The 20937-nt window shown below is 43.1% G+C and overlaps 1 protein-coding gene across 2 annotated transcripts in view; it reads left to right on the forward strand.

Annotated features, from left to right (window-relative positions):
* IFT80 (intraflagellar transport 80) overlaps positions 1-20937 on the forward strand; it is a 125621-nt gene that overhangs the window by 35881 nt on the left and 68803 nt on the right. For both annotated transcript variants that reach the window (XM_027875998.1, XM_027875997.1), the window contains exons 6-8: positions 14450-14559; positions 18510-18599; positions 19614-19751. In XM_027875998.1, the coding sequence (XP_027731799.1) occupies positions 14450-14559; positions 18510-18599; positions 19614-19751 (338 nt within the window). The remainder of the gene's footprint in view (positions 1-14449; positions 14560-18509; positions 18600-19613; positions 19752-20937) is intronic.

Consider the following 20937-nt stretch of genomic DNA (forward strand, 5'->3'; position numbering starts at 1 on the left):
AAAGTGATTTTCCGATTTTTTGCTTTGGCAAACCATTCCCTTGAAATGCAGCTTTCCCTGTGGAAAGCCTGTAGTAAAGAAAACCTCTGAGACTTGGTTACTGGGGATACTTGGAGACTGAGGGTTCTGTTTCCAGTCCCTTGGCCAGCATGTGTTTTACACCCTTTACGTTTTCTTCCACTGTGTGACTCTTGGCCATGGTTTTGTAGTGAATCCTACCTAGAAATTTTTAATGATTGTAAAAGTGCAGTAACCAATCCCTGGAATTCCTTTTCTGTGGCCTTCTTGTGTCAGGGAACTGACTGGTTTCTTGAAGGACAAGAACATGCCAATGATGGACAAGTTTTGGCACATCCCGCTATTCTGGAAAGGGGTCAGTCATGGGCCTAGTCATTGACTCACTGTCTTCTGGCCAAGGACAAACGTATCTTGGCTTGGGCAGAGTCACGTGACCAGGCTGTCTGCAGTGTGATGAATTTACTGACCATAGAGGACTCTTGAAGACCATCAGCTCTGAGGTATCCAGGGGCTGCTATGTGTTGATAAAGAGAGCATTCCCATGAACAAAATCAGATATCCCTGAAATATTGAAGCAGCTGTCACTAGGGATGCAAAAGCTGATTAAAAAGATAATCCATGACCATTTTCATTTTCTTCTAGGATATTTGCTTCAGCTCATCCCATTTTTTGCCTAACACATTCGGTAGCCTTAATTGTTTTATTTGTACGGTCCTTCAGCTGTGCCTTGACCTCCAACCCATAACCCCTCTGTTCTTTCCCAGGCCGTCATCACTGCTGCTCTCATTATACTGTGTCGCTTTGCTTCCTTCCAGATCTAGGTCAGTTCTGCGCTCTTCTCTGGCCTTGCATCCTTTGCCCCCGGATCCCTTCGCTGCTCACGCCTGGCTGCGCTCTGCCCGCTCTCTGCTCGCTCTCTGCTCCTCTCATCTCCCCCATTGGATTGTGAGCTCCTTGAGGGCAGGCTCTGCTTTTTTTGTTTCTCTTGGTATCCCCAGCACTTAGGTACTTCATAAGTGTTTATTGAAGGACTGGCTCTTTACTCCTATTGACCAGCAGCTGAATGGCGCTGGGAGAGTCGAAAACAGAGCTCACTGACTCCGCTATGGAGTTCTGGTGTCCCCCCTCCCCAGGGCCTGCGTGCACCCCAGTGAGCTTTCTATTCCTGTTCCTTCTCTTCCTCCCTTTCCTTGAGCCCTTCATGCCACCCATCCCCCATCTGCTCAGCGGGCCTGGACTGGTCAGCTCCTCATGACCTTTCCAAACCATGCGGCCCACACTCTGGCCACCCGTGTCCTCTCTCCCTGGGCTCTGCCCCCGGAACCACGCTGGGCTCCGATGGGTGAGTTTTCTTCTAACCCACCTTGCCTAGAACCAGGCCTCCATGGCCTTTGTAGCCACTATGGCGAAGTCATGCTGCCTTTACCCCCCACAAGAGTATAAGCTCCTTGAAGACAGGCATTATGATGCTTTCGTCACTCAGGTGTCTGGCTGTCCGTGTCCGCCTATCTCCTGTCCTCTTCGTATCGATCCTGCACGTGCCATTGGTGTTCATGTTGTCTCCCCCTAGCCCTTCGTCAGCGGAGATGGAAGGAATGAACGGCCTCCTCTTGGTCACGTGACCCATGCCGGCCCATCCCCAGTGGTCATCCACATGAACTGAACGCTTGCATTGTGCGCTCCCTCCCTCCCCGTGTGACTCATGGACTGTCGCCCCCTCTGCAGTTTCTTGTGGACTGTGGGAGCATTGCCACCTTAGAACACGAGGGGCAGTGGGGTACAGCGGTTCAAGCAAAGGCCCTGGGGTCCGAGGACCTTGGCTCAGATCCTCCCCCTGACGTTCCCTCCCTGGGTAGCCTTGGGCAGGGACTCTTTGGACCTCCGTTCTGTCATCTGTGAAACGAAGGGGTTGGAATAGATAGCTGTGTCTGAGGTCCCTTCAGCCACTAGGCCTGTGATCTTTGCTGTCCTTGAAGAAAGACACCGGCACAGAGATCATGCTGTTTGTCATCTGAGGTTGGGCTGCTTCCGGAGAAGTAGTCCTGGCTCTCGGTGGGCTGAGATCGCCTCGCAGGCTTGAGTGTTGGTCTGAAGCAGTGACCTCTTGACTGTAGCGATCTGGCCTTTTCACCAGGGCAGGTTTTTTATGTTTGCCTAGATGTTCAGTCAGGTTTCTCTGTGATGACTGTAGTCTACTTGGAGCACTCCGAGTTTCCCTGCGAGGAAGAGGAAAATCAGGTAGTGATTTTTTTACTGCTTAATTGTTTCTAAAGGATTTCAATCTTGTTCTAAAAAGGTTTTTTCCATACTTAACTTTGCAGTCACAAAAGCAAGACAGTTGATTTCACCTGCCTTAGAGATTTTAGTTGCTGTCATGCCTATGTCTACTGGATGGCAGACTCTTTGAATTCAAGGACTAGGGGTCACGTCCTAACGTTTTTCTTCTTAAATTTGTTGATAAGTATCATGTAACACAGATACTAATGAAGATATCTACCAACATTGAATGTGACATTGCAACCAGACTTTTTTTTAAAACAAACAAGCAGTGGTCTCCTTACAGTCAAGGGAAGTCTTGTAGATTCTGACTGAGCCTGTAGTTTTCATACATATTTTACAAAAATAGTAAAAATACTCTGGTCTTTTACAAAATATATACACACAGCTGCTAAAAGGATTTTCCTAAAGCATAAACAAGTCTGACCAAGTCAGCCCCTACTCGATAAACTCTGGTGACTTCCTGTGACCTCTGGGATCAAATATAAACTCCTTTTTGACATTCGAAGCCCTCATTACACATACTTTGTGGTCTGGACAAACTGGCCTTCCTCTCCTCTCCTAGATCCTTGTCTTTGTATTGGCAGTGTTCCTCCCTTCTTTTCTTCAGAATCCCTGCCTCAAAGGCCATCCTGCCCATGAAGCCTTTCGAGGTCCCCACCCAGCTGCCAGTGCTGTCCTCTCATAGTTAGTGGGATAGGATTTATTCCGTATCAAGTCAAATGTGCACGTGTTCTCTCCTGGGAAAGTGTGAGTCCTGGAAGGTGGGAACTTGTGATTCCTGTTTCTTTATCCCCAGAGCGCTAAGCCTACTGCCTGGCACATACATGATGGCAGCTCAATACACGCATAGGAATTGATTGAGGAGAAACATTCATCAAATGCTTTGTCTCCAGTTTTGAATAACAGCAAGATCTAGAAAAAGACCTTGACTTTTCTGAAAGAAAATGTGTGGATTTTTAAAATTTGGTTAGTAGATTATGTTTTGGCAAGTATTATAACAAAAAATGTTCACAAGGCTAATGAGACTCAGGATTACCCCTTTTTATGTTTATTGTCTTTCTTCTTTAATAATTGTATTGCTATCTTTGTTTTTATATCACCTTCCTTTCTGAGTATATTCTTCCTTAGCCCCACCCCACCCCCATCCTCCTGCCAGTGAACCTTCCATTGTAATAAATAATTTTTAAAAGTGGAGAGGGCAGCTAGATGGCGCAGTGCACTGACCCTGGAGTCAGGAGGACCTGAGTTCAAATGCAGCCTCAGACAATTGACACTTATGAACTGTGTTACCCTGGGCAAGTCACTTAACCCTGATTGCCTTACCCCAAAAAAGAAAAAATGTGCATGGAGGAAGTAAGACAGCAAAGCTAAGCAACCCATCAACCCATTCTGATGGCATAGGCCATGCTTTACAGTCATAGTCTCCACCTCTGAGATGCCTTCTAACATGAAAATGCACAGAGAGCACCAATTTCAGCAAAACCTAAAATTCTGGAGCAGGTGCTGATGTCCTGAAGTTACTCAGTCTATTGTGAGTTAAGCACAGTAGAAAGTAAATTCCTAGTCTGTAGGGTCTGATCATTTCCTTTTAAGAAAAAAATTCAAATTGAAAGTAAAATATAAGTTGAACTAAAACAATTTTGGAACAATTCAGGAAATGTAGATTTCTAAAAGAATAGCTTATTTTTGGAACCTCATTTCTGATTGGTTTCAAATCAACATGTGTACAGACCAAATGGAAATGAAGCAAGTCTTCCCTTTCATTTTTGCATTTTCTAGCTTGCTCGTGTATTGAATACTAGTCAGAAGAGAACAGGGTCAGAAATGAGAAAATGTCCCTGGACTTAGTTTTCCTCATCTGTAAAATCAGGAGGTTGATTTAGGTGGACCCTTTCCATCTCTGATCTGTGAATGCCTTTTTTAAGTCGTACTTTTAAAAATCAATGGAGAATTTCCATTAGGTTTCCAGTTATTTTTATGAAGGTGATGTTGAAAAAAAAATGGCAGCTTCCTCTGTTGTTTCTTAAAGTGTCCTTGGCACATAATAAGTACTCAATGATTCCTCATTGATTGACAGAACGACAGAAACTTAGAAATGGAATTATTCATCACTGTGTCATGGAAGAAATAGGCCAGTAGGACATCTTTTCTCTTTTCCTTGTCTGTGAAATGGAATGAGAGATCTCTTATTTCAAAGGATTCCATTTTTATAGTTATATAAAAATATATGCGGGGAACAGAACACAGGTCTGTACATGATGGTTGTCGATCTGACCAAGGCCTCTGATACTGTCAGTTTTGAGGGTTTGTGGAAGATCATTGCAATATTGGCTGCCCAGAGAAGTTCATTAGTATTGTATGCCAGTTTCCTGAGGGCATGCTTGCTGGATAATAGACAAGGTTCTTGCATTTTCCCAGTCACCAGTGGAGTGAAGCAAGGCTATATGTTTGTTCCCATACTTTTTAGTACGTTTTCAGCAGTGTTGTCAGACACCTTTAATGAGGACAAAAATGGCATCAAGGTCAGCTACTGCACTGATGATAAATTATTTAATTTGAAGACGCTCGAGTTGGTGCATGATTTTTTGTTTGCAGCTGATTGTGCACTCAGTGTAGCTTCTGAAGCTGAGATGCAGCAAAGTAGGAATTGATTCTCTGCTGCTTGTGCTAATTTTGGCCTAACAATTAACAACAAGGAAACAGCCAGTACCACACAATCCATATATGGAACCATTGGTTACAAGTGGAGAAATACTGAATGCTATAGATAAGTTTACTTAGCCTGCCGGTATACTTTCCAAGGATATACACATAGATGATGAGGTTGGTGCACACATTGCCAGAGCTAACTCAGTGTTTGGGAGGATCCAAAGGAAAGTGTGGGAAAGAGTAGGTATTAGGCTGCCTACCAAACTGAAGGTCTTACAGAACTGTTGTGCTGACCTCAGTGTTGTATGCCTGTGAAACCTGGACAGTCTTCCAGTGACATTCCAGGAAATTGAATTGCTTCTATTTGAATTGTCTTAGGAAGATTCTGAAGATCACCTGGCAAGATCAGGTACTGGACACTGAGGTCCTTTCTTGAGCTAAACCACCAAGCGTTCAAAATCTGTTGCAGAGAGCACAACTCTGGTGGGCTGGCCACGCTGTTCAAATGCCAAATGTCTGTTTGCCTGAAGGACTGTTTTACAGAGAACTGCCACAGGGCAGCTGCTCACATGGAGGTCAAAAGAAGCCATACGAGGACACTCTCGAGGTCTCTCTGAAGAACTTTGGAATCAGTTGGGAGACATGGGAGACCCTGGCACAGGACCGCCCAGCATGGTGTGTGCCTCCATCAAAGAAGGTGCTGTGCTCCATGAGCAAAGCAGAATTGAAGTAGCTCAAAAGAATGTGAGATATGCAGATTTAGAGAATCCACCCCAAATGTTCACATGGACTATTTATGCCTGACCTGTTGTAGAGCCTTCTGGGCTTTTTTTTTTTTTTAATTACTAAGGGGATTTGTTCTGTGAGGTTTGGGTTCAGTCATAGGGCCGCACTTGAGGACCTAGAGGGCCACAGGTTCAGGCGCAAGGAGCTGAGGGACGGGTGGTGACAGAATCATAGGAGAAAAGGGGCGTATTTTAGAGATACTACACAATGATGGGCCTTGGCCACAGATTGGGTACAGGTGGCAGGAATGAGGAACTGAGGAAGACACCTGGGTTGTGAGTCTGGGGGGCTAGGAGGATGGCAGTGCCTTTTATAATAGGGAAAGTGGAAGAGGGGAGGGTTTAAGGGGAAAGTCAGTGACGACTTCCATTTTGGTCATGGTGAATTTAAGGTGTCTGCAGGTCATACATTAGAGATGTCTAACATGCAACTGGGGATGTGAGACTTGAAGTCAGCAGAGATGTTAGGGCTGCATAAGCAGATTTGAGAATTATCAGTGTAGCAATGGGAATTGAATCCGTGGGAGCTGATGGAATCAGCAGGTGAAATAATACAGAGGGAAAAGTGAAGAGGGCCCAGAATCAAGCCCTGTGAGACACCACAGTTAGAGGATGACCCCAGGGTGACGATCTGGCAGAGGAGATTGAGAAGGAGTGGTCAGAGAGGTAGGGGGAGAACCAGGAGAGAGGGGTGTCCTGAAGACTTAGAAAGAAGAGCATCAGGGAGAGGAGGGGGAGCAACAGCGTCAGAGGCGGCAGAGAGGCCACGAAGGGGGAGGATGGAGAAATGGCCGCTGGATTTATCGTCAGTAACTTTGGAGAGGACGCTTTCGGCGGAATGATCTGGTTAGAAGCCAGATGGGAGAGAGTGAGAGGGCAGGAAGCAGAGGCAGCAGCTCTCGATGGCCTTTTCCAGACATTCTGCCGTAATGTAGGACGATATCGGGGATGAATGATTCAAGTGGAGTCTTTTTGAGGATAGGAAAGACAGGTGTGTTTGTAGGCAGTAGAGAAGCAGCCACTGGACAAGGAAAGATTGAAGGTAAATGAGAGGGTGGGCATGATAGAGGGGGCGTCGCTTAGGAAAGGTGGGATAGAAGGGGATCACTTCTGCCTTGGCAGCCTCATCGAGTGAGACAGCGGTAAAGGACGAGGTCGTGGCAGAAGGCCTGCGAGCGATAGGAGTTAAAGAGAGAAGAGAAGGGGACCAGAGGTCTCAGCTGAGAGGGTGAGGGAGAGCCATGGTGCATTTGAGGAGGGATGACAAATTTTGGAAGTGCCCCTGTGGAGAGTGGGCTGCATAGTGAGTTGAGAAGGTAGGTGTAGCAGGATCGCCTAGTAGTGGTGAGGGCCCACTTGATGTGTAACATCAGTCTGTAGTGGACCCGGTCAGGGTGGTTGTGTTGAATGTCAAGCAAAGAAATTTGAACTCTATTAGACAGGCAATGGGAAACCACTAAAAGTTTTTGAACAGAAAAGTGAAATGACCTGATCTAGTGCTTAGAAAGATTTTTCTGGCAGTGGTGAAAGGTGGATTTGAGCAGTGGGGCAGGAGAAGAGGTGGGAAGAGCTTTGAGGAGGCTCTTGTAATTGTTGAGGTTCAAAGGGGGGAGTCAGTTGGTGAGATGCTGTAGAAATGGACTTGATGGGAAATGATAATATAGCTTGAGCTAGTCTCATAATTCAGGGAGAAAAACAGGAGCTAGGATGTCTGGTGTGTAATAGCATGCTTTTAAAATATTTAAAACAAATTTTGATTGTTCTCTTTTGCTTTTCCATCACCCGTATTTCCCAGTATATCCCTCCTACTTACCCCTCCTTGTTGCAAATAATAGCAAAGAGTGGGAAAAGCAACGTGGCAAACTGACCTACATCCTGCAAAAAATCTGACATAACATACTCGGTGTTGTATACGTATAGACTTGAGCATCACCTGAAGAGAGGTGATGGTTTACCCCATGGGAGCTGATGAGGCTGTGGAGAGATGGCACAGAGAAAGGAGGAGGCCTCAGGCCAGAGCCCCCACATCAGGGTGGGATGCGGATCGTGGTCCTGCCAAACCGACCAAGGGCTGAACGCGTCGGGAGGACGGAAGAGAGAGCATCCGGGGGAGGAAGGGGAGGGCCATCCAGGTCCGAAAGATTAAGGACCAAAGCAAAGGTTCTAGGATAGAGCAATTCAGAGATCATTGGTGACCTTGAAGAGAACAGTTTCAGTGAAGCCAGATTGCAAAGGAAGGCTTGAGAAATGAGTGGGAAGTTCCTCACGTAGAGATAGTTTTTCCTGTCTTGTGGCTGGCCTAGGACTAGACCTAGGACTTTGTCCTCTAATTCCATTTCACTTTGTAAATCCTTTTCTCTTCCCATCTCTGATCATGCCCAGTATGTTTGCCCAGTGCCATAGTCAGGAAGACTTGCTTGTACCAGTCCTGTGTCTGGTCTGACTTTACCTCACAGCGCCCTTAGACATCGAGGACTGCGGGGGACATGACAGGCCTTAGGGTGGAAGGAGTTTCCATGCCATGAATTCCTTATAGTAATGGATAAAAAAAAATAAAGAAAACCTTTGAACCTGAGAGGGTGGTGGGCCTTTCTGGAGAGGCCCAAGGTGTGCCTTTCCCAAGAGCCAGCTGAGAAGAGGGAACCCAGGTAACAGAGGAAGGTGACAGCTTTGGAAAGCTAGCATTGGCATGTTAAGAGGACCTGAACGTTAGGCTGGAGGCCCTGGGCGAGGCAGCAGGGTCCCTCTTCTCTTTCCCTCCTCTAGCCTCATGGTGTCATAGAGAAGACCTATCATATACTGTCTACCAGAGTGCCACACCACAAGCATTTTCACTGCTCATTAGGGCTGACACATGCTTGCTTACTCATAATTTTCTGTAATAGAGGTTGAACTTTTTAAGAGAATATGGCTTCAATATTTACTGTCGCTAGTGGGATGAACACTTACGAAAAGCGGTATTGAAACCTTTTATGAGGAATTCAGCCATTTTAAGAGCTAAGGAAAACTATCAAATGCTATTTTGCTCATATGTAATTTCTGTCACATTCCATAAGGGCTATTATATGAACTGTCACATGTGACCCAAGTCAAGTCACCCCCCACTCTGTGCCCTAGGGAATCCTCTAAGAGCCTGAGTAGCAGAAAAGATGCTAACATGGCTGAAGGGGGTGACCCCATCCAGGAGTCAGACATAGGTCTAGTCCCAATCCCTACCCTTGTGAGTTTCACAGAATGGATTTCTAGTTCTCAAAGAAGTGGTTTTTCAAGTTCTGCTGCATATTATTTAATCAGGGGACCTTGGTGTTATGAAGGATAGCCCTCTCCTCATTTTAAAGGTGAGGAGATGAAGGTTTCCTTCGATGATAGAAGGGTCTTGCAGTGTCTAGGTTCAATATTAGGAGTGTATTGGAATTATTAGTGATAGAAAAGGTAAAGGAGATTGGGCTTAGACAGCATGGGTGTGACAGAGAAATTGCTACTTTTAATTGCATAAATCCATCTTTTAAAAAAACTGTCATTTTTGAGACTTTTTTTTTTTTTAATCCAAAGTAGAATTCAGGAAAAAAATCAGGTTACTCGAATTTTTGGTTTTTTGGATTCTGTATAATTAGTCAGTGAACATTTATTGAGGATGTACTGCTTAAAGGCTCTCGGATAAATAGATATTTATTGCATTATTAAGCAATAGCACAAAGGATATTGCATTAAAGACTGAAAAGTACTTCATGGTGTGTCTTATTGTATACAAAACTGAAAAAAAAATTGGGGGCTTTGTCTTTATAGTGTGGATGTGAAAAACACGTATATTTGAGCTATGTACTTCCTTAAAACAACTGAAATACATTTTTTTGCCTCTACTCCTGTGGTTTAAAATGCCTTCAACAGGTTGAAAGAATTTAGATAATTTGTTTTACAGAGAGATAAGGGTCTGACATTTAACCCAACCCCAGGTGCATGTGGTTTCTTAAAAAATGTCAAAAAGGTCACATGATTTTAGTGTACAAAGTTAGAAAAACAAGATCTAGTTAAGTGTCTTAACTGAAATGGAACATAAACCAAAAAAAAAATTCCTAATACCCCCCAAAAAAATCAAGAAAAATTTTAATGATTTTTTTGTAATTGCCTGTTAGTTTTCGCTCAAAATGACAGTATCTGGTTACTATAAACAATAGTTTAGTAAGTTAATATGAAAATTTGATCATTTTGTCATTATATGACTGAAATTGGGACTGTGATATTTTAAAGAAAAATTATAGGTCAGTTTCTCATTTTAGAGAATTAAATTTCCATTGAGTTAGAAATTAGTTTTATGGTATATATATATATATATATTTTTTTTTTTTTAATCTAAAGATATCTCACTGTCTTTGAAATGATTCTCTTCAGTGTTGCCACCTAAGGTGCAACTTTCATTGCTATTTTTTATCTAAAATCTATCTTTGCTTATGGGTGTGAGGGGCTAACTTTTTGACTCGATGCTCCTTAAAGCGTAGAATCATGCTAATGGGTATAGTGGGAAGAGCTCTGGATGTGGAGTCAGAAGACCTGTATCTGGGGCCCAATTCTGACATCTCGTCACTGAGGGAAGAGGGAGAGTTACGGGCTGATGACTCTCAGGCCCCTTGCGCCCCAGACTCCCCATCTGGAAGATGGCAGTAATGACCACGCCCTATCTCACAAGCCTGTTGTCTGTTTTCAGGTGCTCTATAAGTGTGAGTTTTCAGCATTAGGATGTAGCCAGCGCTTTCCTGGAAGGTCATTGGACGTTGTGTGATGGATGTGGTGCAGTAGCAGGGAGCCAGAACGTCTCCCCTTTTTCCTTGAGTTTCCTGTCAGTGAGTGCTGAGTCCTCGTGCTTTAGGGAAGACACGTGGTAGTGTCCTAACAAAAACCCCAGATCTTTTTCCTCTATAGATTATTTGCTTTCGTACGTAAGTTATGCTGGGACCTTTTGCTCAGAACATTTTTTTTTCCAAGATTCATAGTCATGAAATTAATTCTCACGATGTCATGAAAGAGAAAGATGGCATAAACTGCTAGAAATTTGCAAATTGGGTAAATCATGACAATGCTGACTATACCTGTCAAAGGTAAATTAAAAGTAAATTTGACTCTCTCACTCTTCTTCCCACACTGGGCCAGACCTTTCATCGCACCTGAAGGGCTGCATTCATTTTGTGGCTCACACAGTGGCGGAGGCATTTGATGAACCTTTCTTTGTGCAGGTGCTTTGTGAACACTGTGCATAGGCCCACGGAGAAGTGCTTGCTGAGGCTCAGTCTTTGATGTTCACAAGTTCACTTTTTGTCCACCATGATACAGTCTAATTGTTTTTTATCTAATTTTATGTGTAAACATTGCATTTTAAATATCTAACATGTTGATTTGTGTCTTCTGGGAAGTCTGACAGAATGTAACTCTTACATTGGTGCATCCTCTTTGAAAGCCTGTTTAGCTCCTAGCCCTTCCTTTGCAAAGAGTCATGTGTAGGTCAGGTAGATAAAGGAGGGCTGCTGCCATGAAGCCTGGCACCAATTTTGTCCCTGCTCCCAGGATGATATCATAGAAGGTGATCCTGAGGGTCATGGCCTGGACTTAGAAGCCCTGTCCAGCCTGGTCTAGGCTTCTTTAGATGGACAGGACCTTATGACATCTAGTCTTTGGTTTTGACTTCTGTCTGTTTTTGTACAGTCCTAGAATTAGAATTTTTAAAGTTTTTATATTTAAAGGGGCAGCTAGGTGGTGTAGTGGGTAGGGTGCGTAAGCCCTGAAGTCAGGAAGACTTATCTTTCTGAGTTCAAATCTGGCCTCAGACACAAGCTGTGTGACTCTGGCCAAGTCACTTAACCCTGTTTGCCTCAGTTCCTCATTGGTAAAATGAGCTGGAGAAGGAAATGGCAAGCCATTCCAGTGTCTTTGCCAAGAAAACCACAGATAGTGTCAAGAAAAGTTAGATACAACCCAAAAAGGACTGAACAGCATCAACTGTATGTAAAAACCATTCTCAGACTATTCTCGGTTATTTTGGACAGGATTTGGTCCTAGTGCCAGAGTTTGTCAACCACTGCTCCAAACCGTGCATATACTTCCTTATTCCCTTCTTTCTTTTTTCCTTTCCAATAACTTCTTATTCCATCCACTGTATCTTTCTCTTCTTGAATTCATCCCATCTACTCTGCAACCATTACCTACCTTCTCCCATAGTCTTCTTTCAGTCTGAGATGACTGTTGAAATCAATTGCTCCAATTTTTGTGGTGCTATTTAAAGAGTCAGGGCATTCCCAGACTGGTGAGCCAGAGACTTTTCAGTGGCTTTAGTCAGAAAAATACCTTCAATGAGGCAGATTGGTTGGTAGTCTTTGAACCAGTCATTTATGGCTTGGAAAATCTTCTAGCCAACCAGTCTTCTTAGTGATGGACACACAGAGACAGCATTTTAATTAGATATATAAACCAACTTTTATAAGTGCCTTCTTTTTTTTTTCTTCTTATGGAACTTCTCTTTGTTTACTTTCAGAGAGCAATTGTATTCTGTTTGTGAGGAATTACTTAAATTGTATGTAGTAGTGTTCTGTATCCCATCTGCCATAGTTGTCTAGGAAGGGAGCTATCTAGTTAACTGAGTGATTAGTTAGTTAGTGGAACAACAAAAACCTATAAAGCATTCAGTACACTCTTAGATTGGGAAAATACCTGGATTGTAGAAAAGACTTAAGAGTTTGATCCTAAGAATTTGGGTGAATGAATCCTAAAATTGATAGAGAAGTATTCTAAGGTGGAATATGCCATTGGGCCCATAAGGGAGATAACTATAGGGGACCTCAAAATCTGTATGTTCATGGTTCCCTCCTCCCCATATTTGAACTGGCCTTGTGGCTCTAGGAAAGGGTGAGGGTTAATGAGGAGGGCAAAATGAGAAGGGGAGAAAGGCAGGGTACCAGCTTAAAGCCTTTGTCCTATTACATTCTATTCCTTGTTTGTTCAGTTATCAGCTGAACTCTCCATGTGATTAAACCCCGCTAAACATTTTAGTCTTGTAATTTGGCCAGAAAGTCCCAAAATTCTATCATTTCATTTAACCAAAAGTAAAGAGATTTGGAAGTATTGGTGCATGAAAGAAAATTGTCTGTTTTCCTACCCTCATATTCATATTTAGTAATCATTAAAGAGTTCTGGACAATTTCCTAAGACCCAGTTTTATAAATATAACAGATTTAAGGTTTTATATGTTATATCTAGTACTTTGAATCAACCTCCTAATGCACAAGTAGCAAAGGTAGACTCTGGAGAAGAACTAGCTAACTTGTTGCTGAATATCCTTCCAGCAAATGTGATATTATTTTTTTTTAATCACCTGAGTCTATTAGTTTATTTTATTAGCTCTACACCCATCTCAGCTCCAACTAAATGCATTAGGTAATTGAGAAAGTAATAGGTTGACCAGTTCAGTCAAGGAGCCTTTATCAATGCCTGCTCTGTGCCCGGCTATACTGTGCTATACACTGGGAATACCAGGAGAGGCCACAACCCTTGCCCCCAAAGAGAGGGAGGGGCACCATGTGCAGGATGCAGGACAGTTTGGAAGATCGTCTCCGAGGGAAGGAAGGCACTGACATCAGAGAGGGCAGAAGATGGGACTTGGGGGAGAGCTGAAGGGAGCAAGGTGGGAGGGGAGAGGGAGAGCATTCTGGGTACGGGGAACAGCGAGTATAAAGTAAAAGATCACAGGCGGGAGATGGGGAGGGGCAGAGACACAGGCCCGTGTCACTGGACACAGAAGACGGAAAGGCTGGAAGGGGCCCGGCAAGGGAGGCTTTGTAAGGACTTTGCTATGAAGTACGGTCATAAAGCCTCCAATGTGAATAAATAGTAATCAAATTTACTAGATCATAGTATATAGGGCATAGAATTTTAGAACCAGAAGGGAGTTTACTGGTTATCTTTTAGTGTTAAAACAAACAAAACAACCCAAATCAAAACTCTTTCCTATGAAGTAGGGTTGACTTACACAGGGGTGATATTTGCCACTGAGACCTCCCCCGAACCCCCCCCCCCACCCCGGTCTGAAAGGTAGAGCTCATGGGGAGCAAAACTCGCTTCTCCTGTTATTTTAAGCAGCTGCTCCTGATTTGGGAGTGGGAGGGGAATGGGGTGGCAATCTGCTCATTAGAAGAAGGTTAAGTAGTAGTTTGGGAGAAGTACTGCTGCCCTGTGCTGTTGAACGCAGCAGCTGGAGGAGAACCCACCTATATGGTGAGTTTAGGTCACATTGATGTTTTTCATTGAAGCATTTAGCTTGTAAGTCAACACGTCCTGCTCTGTGTGGTAGGTTGTGATGGATGAACCATCATTCCAATAGCATTCTTGGGATTCTCGTCAAATTGAACATAATTTAATTTCGACAAAATTTCATTAGGAATCTCAAAATCTCGAGTAAATCTTTAGGCTCTCTCAACCAAATAGGAATCATTCAGATACTTGTCATCAGTCAGGTGTTTGGGGTAGATTGTCACTTGTCCATTCTAGAAGTATCTACATCAAAAGTAGGATATAAGCCAGTTTGAAAGATGCCATTGAAATGGGAGGAACACACATAACACCACTGGTTGTTTTTTCCCCACCACAACCTTTTCAGTCATGAGTAGTCTTGTTTTATGGGTATAACCAAAAAAGCCCCCAAACCCTCATCGATGTTATTTTCTTTCTTTCTCCAGGCACACCGGTCTACTCCGTAGCGTGGGGCCCTGATTCCGAAAAGGTCCTTTATACAGCAGGGAAGCAGCTGATTATTAAGCCTCTTCAGCCAAACGCTAAAATTTTACAGGTACTATTTAGATAATAGTCGAGCTACTGTAAAGCCTTGTCTGGACTGCTGGGCAAGAAGCCTTGGCTGTTGCTATTGAGTTCTTGTGGGTGGTCTCTTTACATCCGAGGGATGGACGCTTCATTGCAATAATTCAGTAGCCTGTATTGCAGGAATAGATGCTGCTGGCTCTGATTTTCTCTTACGCTTGCTCACGTGATGGTAGCAAACTATAACTGAATTGTGTTTCAGTTCACAAAGCTCTAACAGTTTGGCCTGGTGTGTTCCTGACAAAAATAGGCTTGAGTTAGGATGCAGCAAAATAGACTTGCATAAGAAATTTCCCGCAAAGCTTGCCTCGGATTCCTGCATGCTGTCATCATAGCTGTTGGTAGGTACTGACTATACTGAGCCTCTGGCAGGCAGAAATCCTAATGTGTTAAGTATTTTCAGGTGTGGTGATGTATCCTCTAATATCACCAGGTTAGCAGCATAGTGTCAAGACAGATAATAAATGGAGCTTTCAGTCAGCAAGTATGTTTAATCACCTACTATGTGCCAAGCACTGTCTGGACTCGAGAGACAAAGACAGATTGAGACAGTGCCTGCTGGTAGTGAGCCTTGTGCTTTTTAGTCAGAGACACGTGCTGCCCAAGTATGAAGTAAGTAAATGCCAGTCTGGACCAAGCAGTGAAATACAGGAAGAAGTTGGGGGGTCGGGAAAGGCGTCAGGCGGAAGGTCTCTTTGTAAATAGACAAACTTAAAATGCAGTTTTAGGAAAATATAAACCATATTTTTATTAGTCTGATTTAACTTGAGAAAATTGTTTGGTAGCTCTATAACTCATTTAGAATGAGAACCATTGTTTTTATTTTTCTATTTTCCCCTTATAAGTGGTGTTGGGATATTTAGCTAGTGTGGCAATTTATTATACACATCATAGTTTTTAAAATGCAACATCAAAACATTTGTGTTTAAAAAAAGTCTTTCTCAGTGTTTGCTCTCTAATGGAGGGACGCGTACAATACTTTGAGCAGACTAGGAAATGCAGTTAGGTAGAGGCTGCGCCAGTGGACAGTGAGCTCATGTGTACTGCAGCCATTGTGGCTCTTTAGGAGTTGGCCCGTGCCCTTTGGGAGCTGATTTCCTGGGATGTGACTGAAAGTATGCTTTGAAGTGGAAGCTGCTTGGTATTTTTTTCCTTTATGCCTGGCTGTATTCCAGGACTGTGTCTAGCTTGATGTTTACTTAGATTTGGAAAATGTTTTCCTATTTAGAAGATCCTATGGAGAACCAACCTATTGTCTTGAAATCAGCAGGGTGTGGATGTGACATGAAGTGGCTTCACTAAGGTATTTCATGGTGAAATGACTTAGTCTTTTTGAAGAAGCCCTTCTTCTTTAGCTCGGCGCCTCTGTCCAAGCTTCCTTGGAGGAAGAGAACGTTTGAGTATGTGGGGGGTCCTCGATGGCTTAGTGCAGCTTGAAGCTTTAATAACTTTAGAAACGTGCATGCTACAGATTTGCAAAAAAACCCCAAACCTATCATTTGAAAATGTTAATTAGTTAAGATTCTTTTATATATGTATATGTATGTGTGTGTATTTTGCTTACACACACATACATGCATGTATATATATATATATATATGCATGCATGTATGTGTGTATGTATGTATCAGATTCCCAAAGGGGCCGTGGAGACATATATGTCTGTGTGCATGTGTGTGTCTGTCTAGCCGTCTATCAATAGACACACACACACACACACAAATACACACACTGCTTTCTCCTTGTGTAGAGTAATGCTCAGTGATTGTGCATGACACCTTCTGAAGCTAGTTGACCTAAGGAGGGTGGTGATTGTGGTTAGCCCATCTGGCATTCCTGGCCAATGAGACAACTCCTGCCAAAGGGAGTCCCTTTGACTGCCCTGGGTCCTCTGGGCCTCCTGGTAAAACAGGCAGGAAAAGCAGTGAGAGCCGCAGACACTCTCCTAGCCCAACCATAAGTATGTGTGAAGGCCTTTCAAGGGTTTCCCGTGCCTTTGCCCCCAGTTCTCCTGCAAGTTACAGCTTTGCCTGTTTTTCGTTTCCTTTTCTTTGAATGGAAACTCTGGTTCCCACCTCTGCTCGTGAGATCAGTAACTTAGCTGAAGGTTGTCCACAATGGTTTCCATTCCGTCTCTTCCACAGCTGCAATCTCAGCTCTGTCTGCTCTCTGATAGAGATGGCCTCCTTTTAAAGAAAACCTAGCTCCTTTCCTGGCTAAAACTGTTTAAAGATGGTATATTTTTTAACAATCAGTGCTCTAAGGGATTTTCAAGTCATTTTGACTATGTGAGACTTTCACCTTATGTGCTGACTTTAAATCTTACTCTTCCTATAAAAGATCACTCCCTTGTTTGGTACTGTCTACGTAGGTGATCTTTCATTACTACATGGGGGGGTTGGGGGTGAGATTCAGAACCTTTACTAGACTGTGGAGTTGAGTCAAGGTTGTGACGTTAGGGAGTGGGGAGCCAAGAGCTGCTGATGGAGTGGGCGCTTCTGAGAAGGGCGTGATGAGGAGAGAAGACAAGAAGGCTGGCCCATTCCCTTCTGAGCTCCTTGCCTACAGGTGATGTTTTTTATTTATCTTTGTATCTCCCTTAGCACCGAAGCAGTGCTTGGACAGTGTTTAAATGGATGAAGTAGCTGGAGGAAGAGGTTGAGCACGACCTGTGAGATGGATGAACTGATAAAGAGCTGTCTCAGTAGGGGAGATGAAAGGGCCACATGAAGCAGTCCTTGTGGTGGGGTCTCCCCCAGCTTCCTCTTTGGCTCGTTTCTGAGGGCTTGACGCTTGGCAAAAGGGCCCTTTTCATAGACCCAAACCCCAGTGAAACACACACAGATCTTGAAAGATGGGGAACTGTTTATTGATCACATAAGACTGAAATGTACATGGATTACATAGGGAAAATATATGCAGACTTATGGCCTGTGCAGTTGAGATAGCTACTTTACAGTACTTAAGCCTAAAACATTGCCACATGAACATTCTTGCAAGAAGAATGGTGATTTATTATAGAGGCTGTGTCCGGTGGCTTGAGAGCTCTGAGGCTGCAGGCATGAGGATAAAAAAGTTAGCAAAGAGGAAAAAAAATGGAAGGGATTATACTCAGAAATAAGGAAAAGAGACAAGAAATGAAGTAGAGAGAATGACTTGCAAGGCATAGGTGATTGATCTATCGAATGGGAGAGAAGAGGAGGGCCATGACGGGGAAAAATGCCTGCTCTGGGGACTGGTGTCCCTCTGACAGAAGAAGACCCTATTGAACCACGGCCCGAGGGTCGCTGCCTGTGGGTGTGTTCAGCCCATTGACAGCCAGCCTGAGTGAAAGAGAAACGTTTGTCCTTTATGCTTCCCAGTACTTCGATCTGGCCACAGGTGACACATAGGAGAGGCAGCCCTTCTCCCACTTGACTTTTGCCTTATTCCAGTGCTTCTCGAAACAGGTACCACAGCAGTACTGTTAGCTACAGCCCTTTTCTGGAAGTCTCAACACTACCCACCCTGCCAGGTCTGGGATCACCGGCTTCATTCTGGAGACTCTGCTCCTTAGGGGAGTTTGGCTCGAAAGTTCCTTGCCCTCTCGTCCATTGATCCACTAGTGCCTCACACACTTGGTCTGTTCTGGAGAAAACAAAAAGGCCTTTGTGGTTTGATCAGGGGTACCACTTATGGTGCGTGCTGTATGAATCAGCATTCCTGAGTAGGTGACAGCCTTTTTACAAATGGGGGCTGTGGGGGACGTGGATGGGAGACAGTGAGCCAAGAGGACCATGGACGGAAAGAAGCTGGGGAGAACCTTGTTCTTTTCCCCTTTTTTCTTTTAGCAAGATGACTAATCTACTGCAAAATAGCCATTTTGGAAACTATCCATCACTCTTTTCTTAAAGTTATGAATCTCCTATTTTTTTTTCACAGTGGAAAGCTCATGATGGAATTATTTTAAAAGTGGATTGGAACTCAGTCAATGACCTGATCTTGTCTGCTGGTGAAGACTGTAAATATAAGGTGTGTAACAATTAACTTCATCATAGGATTGGAAATATTTAACATATCAAAATATTTTGGGGGCAGCTAGGTGGCGCAGTGGATAGAGCACCAACCCTGAAGTAAAGAGGACCTCAGTTCAAATCCGGCCTCAGACCAAACACTTGACACTTACTAGCTGTGTGACCCTGGGCAAGTCACTTAACCGCAACTGCCTAAGCAAAAAAAAAAAAATTCTTTTTGAACATAAAAACATCCTTAAAGGTCCTCACTTTAACCATACCATATAGCTTTAATAATTGAGTGAAATTCTGTTCCATGCTGTTGTAAGTATTACCTTAGCAGCACCTCTCAAAATGCCTAATTTATATTCACAATCTTATTGATGTAAAAAATTGGCCTAATAAAATAGCAGTGTAATTGCTGTTTCCATTTTAGTTACTGTTTAAATCAGTACATTTGTGTTATTAAAGTCAAACCCACTGAGACAGTAAACATAAGGAAACCTTTAGTTTTTGACAAGAATAAATGTGTGGTGGAGAAGACTGACTTTATGTATAATTAGAGGAAAAGTAATCAAAATAAAACACCATTGACAGAGTTCTTATTAAATAAGAGAAATGAACATTTTAAGCCTCAAACTGAACATTAAAAAAAGAGATTATAACCAAATTTAAAGAGGCTTTCTTTTCTTTCAAGATAGCTTTCATTCATAATAACAGTTAAATTTATGCGAGATATTTCTAATTCTTCATGCTTTTGAACCTTTTTAGTAAAACGATTTTTTTTGCTGTCACGAAATATTCCTATATTTTTAACATTTGCATTTTTTTTAAACATTCCACAGAATGTAGTTGGCTCCACCTGTTTATTTGTATATGTGTTGTAAGGTCTATTGATAAATAGGAGTTTTATAAAAAAGATAACATTGTTTCTAAAGCTTAACTTGATAACTTACAGGAATAGTACTTACATTTGTCATGATGGGGGGGTAGTTAATATGAAACAACTGACTTTGTTACTTGTTTTTGACAGGTGTGGGATAGTTATGGCCGTCTGCTCTACAGCTCACAGCCTCATGAGCATCCTATTACCTCAGTTGCCTGGGCTCCGGATGGAGAATTATTTGCTGTGGGATCATTTCATACTTTACGCTTGTGTGATAAAACAGGGGTAAGTTACACTTCTGACAAACCACAGACATACTGTCACAAGCATTTCTTGATAATGCAGAAAATATACAGAGCTTAAAACCATTTTTAGTGCATGCATCTGGTTGGATTTCTTAATTTAATGCTTTAATTCTAGACTTCATGGGACCATGTGAGTTCTTTAAAGTTTTAGGAATGGTGAACATTCTTTAGTATTTGCCTTTCTGGAAAGATTTTACTTTGAACATGTTTAATTGTGAAGGACATCCTTAAATGCCACTTTTTCAAAGGAGCTATTACTCAGAATTCATGACTAGATCAATGTGTAACGTCCTTTTATTCCTTTAAAAAAGTGTAATCCTATTTTTAAGGCAGTTCCTTCCACCATAAGGCCTTTTCATTCTTTCATCTTATTTTTATTTCTGCCTAAAGTTTTCATTTTATATTCATTTCTGAATGTTCTTCCAGGGAGTCCCCTCTGTCTCAGGGATTGAAAAGAAAGACAGGCAGTTGAACAAGACTCACTGGCACATTGTGTGTGTGTGGCCACGTATACGGTACTCCGTGCTCCCAGTCCCCCACCTCTGCACGGAAGGATGTTTTCTCAGCTCTTGTTCAAGGTCCGGCTCGGTCATCAGACAGCATTTGGCTTCCTTGTTGTCGCTCTTCTTTCCGTTTATTGATTTTTTATTGTATATGTTGTATACATCTCTTTCATCTTGCATCAATTCAAATGGCTTCTTAGAGTCAAGAAAGATATTGTAGTAAATTCATAAAATGGTTCATCTAAGTCTAAAGGCCTTCTTCATATTGAAGGACTTCTGGAATTTTAGGGTGGACAATGGGAGAATTTTCCACGTGAACACCCTCCTTTCACACAAGTTCCAGGAAGCTTTTGAGCAAGCCATCTCAGTGATATGTGCTTAATTATAAAATCTCATTCCCCCTCAGGAAGTCAGGGTAGGCCCAGCAGCTGCAGCATTTACCCTAATTTGCTCCCCTGCTCCCTGGCTGGGTGACTCCAGACCAGTCGCTGGACCTCTCTGGGCTTCTGCTTGCTTGTAAGACCCCACAACATCCATAGTCCAGTCTAGATTTTTGTGGTCGTGATCTGCTTGTCCCTTGGCCAGTCCTGGGCCAGGTGCTGGGGATTCAAAGACAGAAGTAAAGAATGGTCCTTGCCTAGGTGCATGGCCTGATGGGGCCCC

This window comes from Vombatus ursinus, unplaced genomic scaffold (genome assembly GCF_900497805.2).
Source record: "Vombatus ursinus unplaced genomic scaffold, bare-nosed wombat genome assembly UNPS02014810.1, whole genome shotgun sequence".
In the NCBI taxonomy this organism is placed as follows: Eukaryota; Metazoa; Chordata; class Mammalia; order Diprotodontia; family Vombatidae; genus Vombatus; species Vombatus ursinus.